The 12,534-nt window shown below is 37.5% G+C and overlaps 1 protein-coding gene across 1 annotated transcript in view; it reads right to left on the bottom strand.

Moving 5' to 3' along the window:
• Positions 1–12,534, bottom strand: part of LOC107721724 (tetratricopeptide repeat protein 7B-like) — a 49,189-nt gene that overhangs the window by 16,221 nt on the left and 20,434 nt on the right. Inside the window, exons 9-19 of the mRNA XM_016529880.1 lie at positions 11,537–11,600; positions 10,723–10,860; positions 9,732–9,815; positions 9,163–9,267; positions 8,897–9,014; positions 7,556–7,613; positions 7,391–7,463; positions 6,378–6,538; positions 3,885–4,001; positions 1,612–1,709; positions 365–526 (exon numbers count right to left, since the gene is read on the bottom strand). Coding sequence (XP_016385366.1) covers positions 365–526; positions 1,612–1,709; positions 3,885–4,001; positions 6,378–6,538; positions 7,391–7,463; positions 7,556–7,613; positions 8,897–9,014; positions 9,163–9,267; positions 9,732–9,815; positions 10,723–10,860; positions 11,537–11,600 — 1,178 coding nt within the window. The remainder of the gene's footprint in view (positions 1–364; positions 527–1,611; positions 1,710–3,884; positions 4,002–6,377; positions 6,539–7,390; positions 7,464–7,555; positions 7,614–8,896; positions 9,015–9,162; positions 9,268–9,731; positions 9,816–10,722; positions 10,861–11,536; positions 11,601–12,534) is intronic.

Genomic DNA, 12,534 nt, shown 5'->3' with positions numbered 1-12,534 from the left:
GAGGCCTGTTTTATTATGAATGCGCGCGCTTTATTTGACGACTTGTGGACTGTTCAACTGCAACACCTGCTGACTGCAATGATAGAGCTTGGAATAGCCAGGACAATTTTTAATATAACTCCGACTGGATTCGTCTGAAAGAATAAAGTCATATACACCTAGGATGCTTCAAGGGTAAGTAAAACACAGTCTAATTTTCATTTCTGGGTGAACTAACTCTTTAACCAACCTCCAAATGAACTGCGCTGGGAGGCAGGGTTATGCAGGCAGAGCACTGCGGTTAGAGGCAGGGGATTGGCTAGTGAGAGGAGACTCATGCCAGGCTATTGGCTGAAAAACACACACAAGGTGCACAGTGAATTACTGGCGGAGGAGAAGCGTCGGCGGGGGGCGTGGTCACAGAAAGCATGGCTGCTGCGCCTCTGGGTGGATTCGGCCTTGGGTGGAGGTGAAGAATAGAAGGATGAAAGAGGAAAAAGAGGAGATACAGGTTCTGACCCCGAGAAGGAGGAAGAGGCATGAGAGGCTAGGAATAAAAAAAAAAAATCGAAAGTAATAACAATGTGATATAAAAAAACAAAAAAAAAACAAAAGATAAATCTTGGGGAAACACAGAATATTGAGAAAAATAATCAATGCCAGTGAATACATAATGAAAAAGAGATAATAATTAAGGCTGTCATAGGGAATTACAAAGTAAATAAAAATACATTGTAATACATTGATAGCCATAGAAATAAAGTAAAAAGTCAAAAAAATAAAATAAAAAAATAACCAGAACTGAACAGCTGGAACAGAAAGATAAGGTTGTAAAGAAAATGGGAAAACTGCTGAATCACAGAGGCAAGATGACATGTTTACTGTCTGCATACACAGCACAGCACAGAAACCCTCCACCATCACTGCTGTGCAAACACAGCAAATCAACACCTGCACTCATCTCAGCCCTCTTTATCTAATTACTCTATTCGCTGCACATGATACTGGGAAAATTCATGTAAATTTATCTGTAACTGAAATGAGACAAAGCAGTTTTTCATTCAAGGCCCATTGTTCTTTTAGGAATTAAAGGGGTTAAACCACTATTTTTTCTTACGTTGAGGAATAATAGCATCCAGTCTAGTTCCTTCTAAATCACCTTACCATGACTTGGCAGTTGCTTAACACTAAATAGTGTTTTGACGTCAGAAACCCAAGCTTTTGCAGCTTAGTTTTAACTAATGTTCTTTTTGGACTGCAAAAGAAGAGCTCTAAAGTATAAAGTATGTATTCATAGAACTTAAAAAAAAGACAAATTTCATGATATGACCCTTCTACAAGAATTACAACATTAGAAATGCAAAAAATAAAAGTATATAACAAAGAGCATTAACCAACCCATCATCTTATTTCATTCACTCGAAATCAAATCTGTGCGTTTGAGAGAGAAAGAGAGAGATACATATTTAGGAAATACAGATAAAATGACAGCAAAGCTGATGGATCCGTTGTCACTGTGATGCAAACTCACCAAAAAGGGTAGGGCAAAAAAGCTGTTACCACCATAATTATACAGATATAGATATGTGGAGATTAATTTGTGTGTGTGTGTGTGTGTGTGTGCGCGCTCACCTGTCTCTGGATCACTGAAGTCCGGTAGTGTCATGGCGTTCAGCTGGCGACGGTCAGCAACAGCTCTGTCTAACAGACTGCTCCCCCTCCCAGAATCACTACACGCACACAGAGAGAAGACAAGAAGCAAGAGGCAATTAAGACGTTAAAATTAGAGAACGAGTAAAGCACTCAGACAGGCGACGTGATACTTGCACATCAATACACACAGAATGATGAAACCTTCAGAAATTTCACTCAGCATCTCATGGCACACTGCTATTGCACACATAACCACAATGTTTCTGCAACACTATTCATCTGAAAAGGAGTATAGAAATAACTGCAAGTATGCAAGAGAGAAATTTAGAAGAAAATTTGAGGAGACTTGGTGCCCAGATGCTAGGGTGTTACAGGGGGTTGTCAGGACATCGCTAGGTGGTTGCTTGCATGTTGTGAATGGCTGCTAGAGTTGCTTATTGGTCCAAATCAAAAGAGCCCAAACTCAAGTCTCGATGATATGATTCATAGATATGCCTTGGGTTTAAGTAATGTAAGTATAATGAAATTTCACCCATTTTATTGTTAACCAGGTTATCATAAATCATGAATCTGATCGCTTAAAAAATAAAAAAAAACTCTACGGAGACCGAAAAGTTGACATTTGTTTGTTTGTTGCCATACCAGCTTCTGTGGCTATTTTCATGGCGAGAAAATTTAGGACTAAATTATAACAGATTTTTTGAATTTATTTTCGCTAAAAACTCTAAAACTGTATTTGGCTTAACTCAAATAATCTTAATAATCTCTTCAAAAGAGTTGAAAATCTGACGTAGAGGGGGACCAAAGTTGCTTTAATACAAGTCAGTTCACTCAGTGGCCACCTTGGAAACAACTGGAATTCTGTTCATTCCAGATAAGCCGATAATTATTTTCATGTTATTGCTGAGAACCGATAAATGGCTATACTATTTTGTCCAAATAAATAAAAAAATTAAATCGAATATTTTAAATGCTACAAGTGAATTGAGGCATCACATTTTTTTTTTTTTAAATGTACATTTGCAATTTAACAAGATTCAAAGAAGACGAAAAAAAATAAACAGAACAAAGAACAGAAAAAGTTATAGTACGGGTTACAGAAATTATTTGTGTTTTTACAGATTAACTTCAGGGTTAGATGATAGCAAAGGTAATCTAAATGAAAGAATATGAAAAAGGATGCACAATTAAATATCTAATACTGATAAAAATAAAACCCAAATATCCTCTGATAATGAATATGGTACTAATACATTGTGCATCCCTAATACCTTCTATGTAGGAATACCGTTTTTATCCATTTCAGTGTGAAAAGACTGACATTTTTCCTAAAGTGCAAGGGTAAACTTACGTTCCAACAACATTTTAAATGAAATAAGAATCAGTTCAAATCATACAAAAAAGGCTGATGCAATGACATTTTGGAGTAAACTAAAAGCTGAACTGAAACATACTGAGCATTAAGGTGTGCCACATTTACTGCTGTTCAGCAAATTTCTGAGAAATCCAGTCATTTCAAAAGAAATCCTCACAAAAGTTTTCTCAAATCAGATTTTGCAACGGTTCAATGCAAATACACCGTGTTGGCCAACAGAAGGCTGCTTAGTTTGAAAGTGACCTCTGTGTGAGCTGTGCTTTATATATGGTTACATTACTGACAAAAGACTGAAAGAAATTTCTCTTACGTGACTGCATGATTTTTTTCACATTCATATTTCTGATGTGGTCTGTCTCCGTGTCCTCATACTGTCTCTGGAGGGTACCCCAAAACCTCTGATGTAGTGGCAGCTGTTCGGGGTTCGAGGACGACTTCGCGGTGGGGTTTAGGGAGGACGAGCTCCAGTGGTCCTGACAGAGAGGCGCTACCCAGTGTTTGGAGGGAGGGACTCTGAATATGTGGCAGTGTTTGGTTACAGTGTCCAGGCGCTAATTGGTCTCTGGTGGATTGTCACCAGGTACTGAGTTCAGAACAGTTTGACAGGAAGAGCTGGAGTATTCTGACAGCGGGGGGGCTGGCATTCCAGCCATTAGAACGAGAGAGCGAGCGGAAGAAAGCAGGACTGAATCACAGTATGCAGCAGTGGTATGAGCCATGCTTTTATTTATTTTTAATGAAGGTGTGGTGAGCTCCTCGCAGCCAGAGAGACATGCTGTGCTGTCTTATGTGTGATGGTGAGTGCCGACACTTGAGCTTCTAGCATTCATGTGTCAACAGCTGGAGTGTGTGTGTGTGTGTGTGTGTGTGTATATACCTGGGGTTGGTGAGGTTGTAACAGGACTTCCAAATCTGCAGCATGCGTTTACAGGAGAGTAACGCCTCCTCTGGACCTCGACACAACGTCTCCAACTTCACCTTTGTGAATAATAGACTAGAGACAAAAAAAGTGTTTATAATCACTTTCCGTTCATCACAATGTCTAATGAAGTGTTTAATAAACAGAGGAGTGTTTACTGAACACAGATAGAGATGAATCAGTCTAAGTCTCTTCTGCAAGCCCTTTTAAATAAAAAAACTTTAAACCAAAGTCAAGATTCAGCCCTTTCTGCTGGAATAACTTCAAATAAACATCAACAGAGCAGATCAATAGATTTCTCTTGATAATACAATAAACTGAACAAGGAAAAAACATCCATGAATACTGTTCAACTGTACAGCTATATTGCACGTAGTATGGTCTGAACACATCTCTCTCTTTATATATATATATGAAGCATTCGCCCCCCGGTGTGTCCACATTATCGAATCTGGCCCCCTTTAAAAAATGTTTGGAGACCCCTGGTCTATTGTGAATGTATGATGTATTGTATATTGTGTATTTGTGTTATGTATTTGCGTTATATTTAGTGTTGCGTTGTATATTGTGCATATGTGTTGTGAAGTATAATAAATTCTGGTCAATATGGATAAGCCAATAATTCTTTTCATGTAATGACCATTAACCAATAAATAGCTGATTTTAATTATTTAAATACATTTAAAATGAAACACTACAATTAAAATCAATAATTTAAATGCTATAAGCATCAAACGCTACCTTACCTTTGGGGTCAGGAAGACTTTTTTTAAAGAAATACTTTTATTCAGCAAGGATGCATTAAACTGATCAAAAGTGACAGTAAAGACATTTATAATGTTATAAAAGACATCTATTTCAAATATGTACTGTCATTTTGAACTTTCTATTCATCAAAAAACTCCTAAAAATATATCAACTGTTTTCACAAAAATTGGGTTCTTCTTGACAAGAACCAAATAAACTTGTTAGAATGATTTCTGAAGGATCATGTGACACTGAAGACTGGAGTATTGGCTGCTGAAAATTCAGTTTTGTCATCACAAGAATAAATAACATTTTTTTATAAACAAAAATAATTGATACTAAATTGCAATAATATTTCACAATATTACTGTTTTTACTGTATTTTTGATCAAATAAATCCAGCCTTGGTGAGCATAAGAGACTACATTCAAGAAGCTTAACTTGAAATGAGCACAGAATCAAATGTAATTTAAATGTAAATATAGGGAAAATGCATAATTAAATGTCAAATATTAACTAATATATATATAAAATCATTCAAATGATGTTGTTTTGTATTATATTGAGTGCTGTTTTGTATATTTTGCATATGTGGATGGATGTTTGTGGTGTATTGTATCTTGTCTAGTGTTATTAATGAGTGCACACAGAATCCCTTATTAACACCTGTATTTCACACACATTTCTGCAGACAGCAGATCTGCTCACGCTGAGTGAAAGTCTCACCATCGAGAGTGCAGATGGGCATTTCTATTATCAGATATGGCAGCATGTGAAGAGATCCAGCCGGTGTGTGTGTGTGTGTGTGTGTGTGTGTGAAGCAGATACCATATATAGAGACTGCTCTTCAACAGCTCACTGTCATTGCAGCTGCTCGACTCGAGCTGAACCGAGATCGGTTAGAGCTTTAAACACGCGCTGCGGTCTCTGAAGGCCACACTGATCCGAGTTCAGCCAATTCAGAGTGCTGATGGCACATTCTCATCAGCCGCGCTTTCATCTCTGCTGTATTTGCACGCTACACCGCTAGGACGCCCACACAACCGCTGAATTAATCCTGTCGCGTGTGTCTGTGTGTGTGGAATAAGGAGGGCTGGATGTTCTGGTGCATTTCCTTTCAAGGCAATGAAGCAAAATGCATGGAAACACACACACAAACTGGACAAACACACAAAACCCTGCGGGGAAAACAGGGTGAAAAAGAGGGCCACAGGATTGGAGGAAAAAGAAAGCTGTTGTATTTTTTTCCTATTATGTAAGTGGCTGAAGCACACAGCCAGAAGGGCGACAACACACACACAAATACAGAGATGGAGGGGACTCTGATCAAATCGAATGAGAAGGGAATTTGCGTGGGGACTGCCCAGTGCTTCAAACATCCAACACACACACACGCATACTTCTAACTCGTCTAATTGAAGATGCCAGCAGCAGATATGTACCCATCTATCCCAGCTGCTACAGCAAACACAAACATTCTCATTAGCGTGGGCACTGTGGCATGCCTCTAAATGTCTAAACACTGCCTGCCACTGTTTGTGTGTGTGTGTGTGTGTGTGAATGCTGTGCAAAAGAATAGGCTCCTTGTCATTCTCTGATTGGCTGCTGACAACTATATCAACTCAGTGTAGTCAAAAAACAAAGCTACATCTAACTACAAGCTCGAGAGGTTAGATAAAGTGTGACAGTGACTGTGAGACTCACATGAAGTTCTCGGGGTATTCGCTGAGGGCCATCTCGATGATGTTGAGAGCATCGTGGTAGTGTTTTTGAGCTGACAGCAGCAGGGCCAGCAGGTGTAGCGAATGAACATCATCGCCCTGCAGCTGTAACGCCTGTCGTACATAACCGAGAGCCTCTGGAATCTGACATACACACACACACACACACACACACACATGAGATGCTTTTATTAGCTGATTGTTTAAATGGACCGAGAGAGAAATGATAAGGAAAAATAACAGACTGACATCTGGGGAGAGAGACAGACTGAGAGGGACATAAAAGCAAAATAAAGTTCCCATAGTAAGAAGAGTGAGATGTGGCTAGGGTTGGGTGATAAATCAAATTTGATATTTATTGAACAAATATTTATTGATAATTAATTAATTAATTTGATACAACCAAGATATTTTTTCATCCGGGTTTTAATTCATACAATATACAAGTTCTGTTCTGTTTCGCTTTAAATTAATTGTTATATTTGTATTTGATTGTTATATTTTAATTTGATTACATAAATTTTTTTTTATTTTTTATTAGAATTCATTTCATTAGACATCATTTTTGATAATACATTTGTATGAAATCATAAAACAGAACTCAGGAAAAAAAGAAAACAAAATTTAGGGATAATTAAAATGGGGCCCTAAATGAAAAGGTAGCTTAATATGTGGAATTTAGTAGTAAACCAGAACAGTCTTTGATTAAATTCATTCCTGAGGCCTAACAAACATGAGGAGTGCATGTCCTTCCTCATAAATGGTATAAAAAAATATTATGATAAATATCAATATCGAATGATACGGAAAAAATATTGTGATAATATATTTGGCCATATTACCCACACTAGATGTGGCTTGAAGCAGATGAAATTAGCCACATGCAAATGCTTATAGGCATCATCTAAGAGCAAACTGGGAGAAGACCATCATCTGAGAGTGAGATGTTTTCATTCTCACTACCTGTGTGCAAGCAGCAGATGTTGATTCTCCTACCTGTCGAGATACAGCCAGCTGCAGCGCCAGGTAGAAAACAGCTAGGTGATCAGTGGGGGACAGACTCTGTGCCCTGAGAGAGAGAGAAACAGTGTGTTTCATCAGTGTGCACAGTATGTGAGAGTGTGTGAGAGAGAGAGAAATGTAGGACAGTCTGAAAATCACCTCTGGAAAGCACTCAGCGCTTTTTTCTGATACTCTTCTTGCATTCCTCGAAGAGATGCTGTAAAGACAGACGACAGAAGTGAGAAGATGGTAAGGACAAGATATAGCAAGATTTCAGATACCTTAATGTTAGAGAAAGGGCATCACAGGATTATAGAGTGTATAACAGAGGGAAGACAACGTATAGAGCATTACAGAGTGATCATTACATTATATAATTGTCATTACAGAGGGTGTTATATAAGAAAAGAGAGAGGTTATAAAGTATAAATTTATAAAAAGGTATAGAGCATGTTATAGAATGCAGAGAAAGCATATAAAGCATTGAAGTGTGTTATATATGTGCAGAGGAAGGGAAAAGGACAAATCAATTACAGAAACGGTACAGAACAGTGTGGTTCCTCACATGGGGGCAGGGGGAAAAACTTCCACGTGGGCCATAGGATGAATAAAATTATTAAATTATATTTGTAAAAATTAATGAAAACTTAATAAAATGCTCCCCCATTAAAAAAAACCTGAAATAATATTTATCCCCCAATAACTATTTTTATAGAAAAACATGCAGAATCAGAATCTTACAGAATCTCAAAATGAATTGTGTCTAATTAATTTAATATATAAAAAAGCAGCATTGTCATAATTATAGCAGAAATACCAGAGGAAGTATCTCGAGGGGGGCTTTGAATAATGCTAGACAATCAAAAAGGCTGAGAACCACCATCATAAAATATGGAGGAACAAATAAAGCATTATAAAAGATTAAACGTATCTCTCTGAAAAGTATATGCTGTGTTATAGAGGGTGGACAAAACATGGAACATTATATTCTTGGATTAAAGAAATAGTATATTTTGTTATAAAGGACAGAAGATGGGTAAAGAGTAGTTTACACAATTATAATAATTATACAGAGGTACTGAGCAAATTTTAAAGGGTAAAGAAATAATATAGATTTACAGAGAGGTACAGAGTGAGTGATCCAGAATAAAGTGTATAAAATATAAATGGATTACAGAAAGGGTATAGAGTGTGTTATAGAGGACCATTATGGAGTGGTTCATTAAGTGCATTATATAAGGTAGAGAAACAAATAGCATAAAAGAATATTGGGAGGGTACAGAGTGTGTTAGAGGGTAGAGAAAGGGTATACAGCACTATAAAGGAATTAGGGAGACAATATAGACTGTTTTAGAGAGGTACAGAGTGTATTACAGAAGACAAAATCGGGGTGTAAAGTATTATTATAGGGAAGGTATAGAGTGTGTTACAGAGGATCCAGTAAAGATTATAGTCTTATAAGGGTATTAAAATGGTGCGTTCTACTGCAGGTATGCTTACCATCTGTGGCTCTCAGGCTGTAGACGAGACCGATAGCTAGACAGCCTTTGGCCCTGAATTCAGCTGCCTTCTCACCCATATCAATCACTATTTTAGCAAAGCGCTCACCTTCTTCCAGCTAAAACACACAAATACACACCCCATGTCATCACCATCTCACTGTTCGTGGACGGTCTATCAGTAATGGATTTACAGAGTCGTAAACAGGTCAGGGTCAGCTCTCCGGTTGAGCCTGTGCACATTTCCCATGATTCCTCTTTTATTACCCAGTGCAGGTTTCCAATACACAGCTTGACGGCCAGCAGAGGAATGGTGGGATCATCCGGCTTTAGTCTCATACACTCCTTCAGTACCTTCACTGCTCGAGCCGACTACACACACAAACACCAAGATAAGAGTCATTACTAGCAGAGTATTACTAGTAGATTAATATATAAATATATATATAAATTTTATTTTATTCACACATTCCTTTCGTCACAGGAATAAATGACATTTCTTAAAATATATTAAAAGCACAAACCAGTTATTTTTAATTGTAATAATATTTTGCAATATTCATTGTTACTGTATTTTTGATCAAACAAAAATCGGTGAGCATAAGAAACCTTTTTCAAAATCTTCAAACATTTTATAGACCCCAACATATAAATAAGAGAATATAAGTGAGTATTAAATATATAAGAGATTTTATTTTAAATTGATATCAAATAAATTACATAAAAGGACTTTAACGTTATTAATTTTCATTTCACTAAAATTGCCTGATATTTCTAGGTTTTCTATTACTATGGGAACTCTGAGGTACACTGAATGCAGAAAATGGAACGCTAACCTTCCCAGCAGCCATTAGGGAAAGAGCGAGCTGGAACCAGAGATGAAACTCCTCAAAGGCAAACTTCATGGCTCTTTCGAGACACTGTGGAGAGGAGACATCAAGATAACCTCAGATAAGAATTGAGAACATTAATTATGACCCCCAACAGACACACACACAAAGGTCAAACACAGAGCCAGGCCATGTCTCCTGCTGAAGATTACCCAGAGTGCCACAGGCATTCAGTGCGTCTCTGAGGCTTTACAGTTAATCACACTAGCAGCTTAGCAGAGAGCAATTCATTGAACAATTAGATCTATATAACAAACAGCTACACAAACACACACACGACCCTGCAGAGGGCACACATGCCAGATATGACAGGCTCCTGGGGCCCTGTGATTGCACAACCATAAAATCCTTGAATATAAAAGACACAGCAAAAGTTATGCGGAGTCCAACATTAGCAACAACAGCATGATCAACAGATGGAGACGGAAGAGAAAAATCTGCCCAGGTACACTAATGAAAACATCACACTACAAACCAACACACACACACACACCAAAAATGCTTTTCTTTGCCTGCCTGTTCTGTCCTAAATAGGCCAGGCTTCTGAAAACAAACACTGAGGCTTGTCCGTGGCAAAAATAAAACATTAAGTAGAAAGTTATTAATAATGCTGATTAATTTGGACACATTTGTGACATGCAGACTTGAGCTCTAATATTGAATCTGGGTTAGTTCTGAATACAAAAAAGCTATATGATATAATATGATAACATGAAATCATATATTATAAATAATTGAAGCAGTATTCTGGTACATGTCCACAAACTCGCATGCACACTGTTATAACCTCTAGACCAGACAGACATTCACACAGAATATATAGTGTAGAGTGCAGGTCTGGTCTTGTTACAACAGCAACCACACCAGGAGGTTTAACTCGTCCCGCTGAGGGAGGGAGTATTCCTGAATGTTCCCATGAGTGTGGGCAGGACCTCACCTCTGAGAGCATCTCATACTGTCCGCGTCGGCCGAGCGCGATGGTCAGGAGGTCATACACCAGCGAGGCGCTCTGGAGGCTGATGATTCGGTCGTTATTGTGTTCGGGGATTCGACTCAACACGGCGTCTCTGTTAGCCTATCATAATTACAGATATTAATACACACATTCCCCAAAACATACAGGATTACACTACACTACTGTTCAAAAGTTTTGGATTTTTTTTATGTTTTTGAAATAAATCTCATTTGATCAAAAACAAAGTAAAAAAAAAAAAAAAAAAAAAGCAATATTGTGAAACGTATTTATAATAAAATTAAAATAATGGTTTTCTATTTTAATATATTTTAAAAAGTAATTTATTCCTGTGATGGCAAAGCTGAATTTCCAGTAGCCTATACTCCAGTCTTCAAATCTCGCGTGATCCTTCAGAAATCATTCTAATATGCTGATTTGTTGCTCAAGAAAAAAATCTCTTATTATTATCAGAGTTATTTTTGTCTTATTTTTTTGTGGAAACAGTTATACAATTTTTACAAGATTCTTTGATGTTTAGAAAGTTCAAACAGCATTTATTTAAAATATAAATCTTTTGTAACATTATAAATATCTTTACTGGCACTTTTGATTAATTTAATGTGTCCTTGATCAATACAATTATGAATTTTCAAACACAAATTGAACAGAAGTGTACTATGCTAGGGCTATCAATAACAGACACTACTAGTAACATTAGACACGTTTACATGTTCTCCCATTCTGATGGTTAAACCACAGCAGTTCAGAGGGTCACCAAATCTTTACTGCTACTCACCATGGACTCGCTGATTAACAACAGGAGTAAGGCCTCCTCTGTGTTCTCCTGTGGACAAAACAAACTAGAAAGAGAAAGGCCATCATGAATTTTTCCATCCATGACATCATGACTACAGTGACATGAAACAAACTTCCAGGATTCTGATCAATTAATTTCCCCCCCCTTTTTTTAATTTTCATGCTACATCATAAATATAAATGAACAATTTTTGAACAATATCCCTAAAACAGGAGAGTGGAAAATGATCAGCAAAAAATAATTTCATGTCATTATTTTATATCATCTGGACTTAAGGGCTGCCCCCTAATAGTCGACTAATCGTTAGTCGGCCAGAAGAGGCTTGGTCGACCAAAATTGTTTAGTAGCTTAGTCGCAGAAAAAAAATCCACATTGGCAAAGTCACGCAGATCGTTAACAGCTGATCTATGGTAATACAGTACATCCGGCAGGACATCCAAATGCTCGCCTATCAATCATCCACCACAATGGCTTATCATCTGAAATATGTAAGTATTAGCAACTTTACATGGCCGCTCAATCTAATGTTAACCTAGAGAAATGTGCGCTATATTCAAGTGTCTGTGTGCTGGCTGAACATTAGCACTCACTGCAGGACAGCTGGAGGCGCCGGTGCGCTCACTTGCTCTTAAAATAGGCTACTCCATAATTTTTGGTCATACAGATAAGAGTAATACATCTTTCAAATCTGTAAAGACTCTATGTTTATTTATGTGCACTCACAATAACAAAACGTGCTTTTGTAAAAGAATGAAAGCAAACAGGATGCGCTTTCTGCCATCTCGGTCTGTGAACTCAAACGCGAAACTCCGTGTATATTTTTTTTCTTATATTAAAATATATCTATAGAGAGTGAAATGTCCACTTTCAAATGAACCAATTCAAATGGAAAACAAATATTCTCAGATTATGTAATCCGTGTGAAACATGCACACAGGCGCTTCACTACTGCATGACGAGTCAGTCGGTGTCGCCGA

This window comes from Sinocyclocheilus rhinocerous, unplaced genomic scaffold, assembly GCF_001515625.1.
Source record: "Sinocyclocheilus rhinocerous isolate Xijiao unplaced genomic scaffold, SAMN03320098_v1.1 scaffold432, whole genome shotgun sequence".
Taxonomy (NCBI): domain Eukaryota; kingdom Metazoa; phylum Chordata; class Actinopteri; order Cypriniformes; family Cyprinidae; genus Sinocyclocheilus; species Sinocyclocheilus rhinocerous.
The sequence above is the reverse complement of the archived record's forward strand: the minus strand, read 5'-3'. Positions and strand labels throughout refer to the sequence as shown.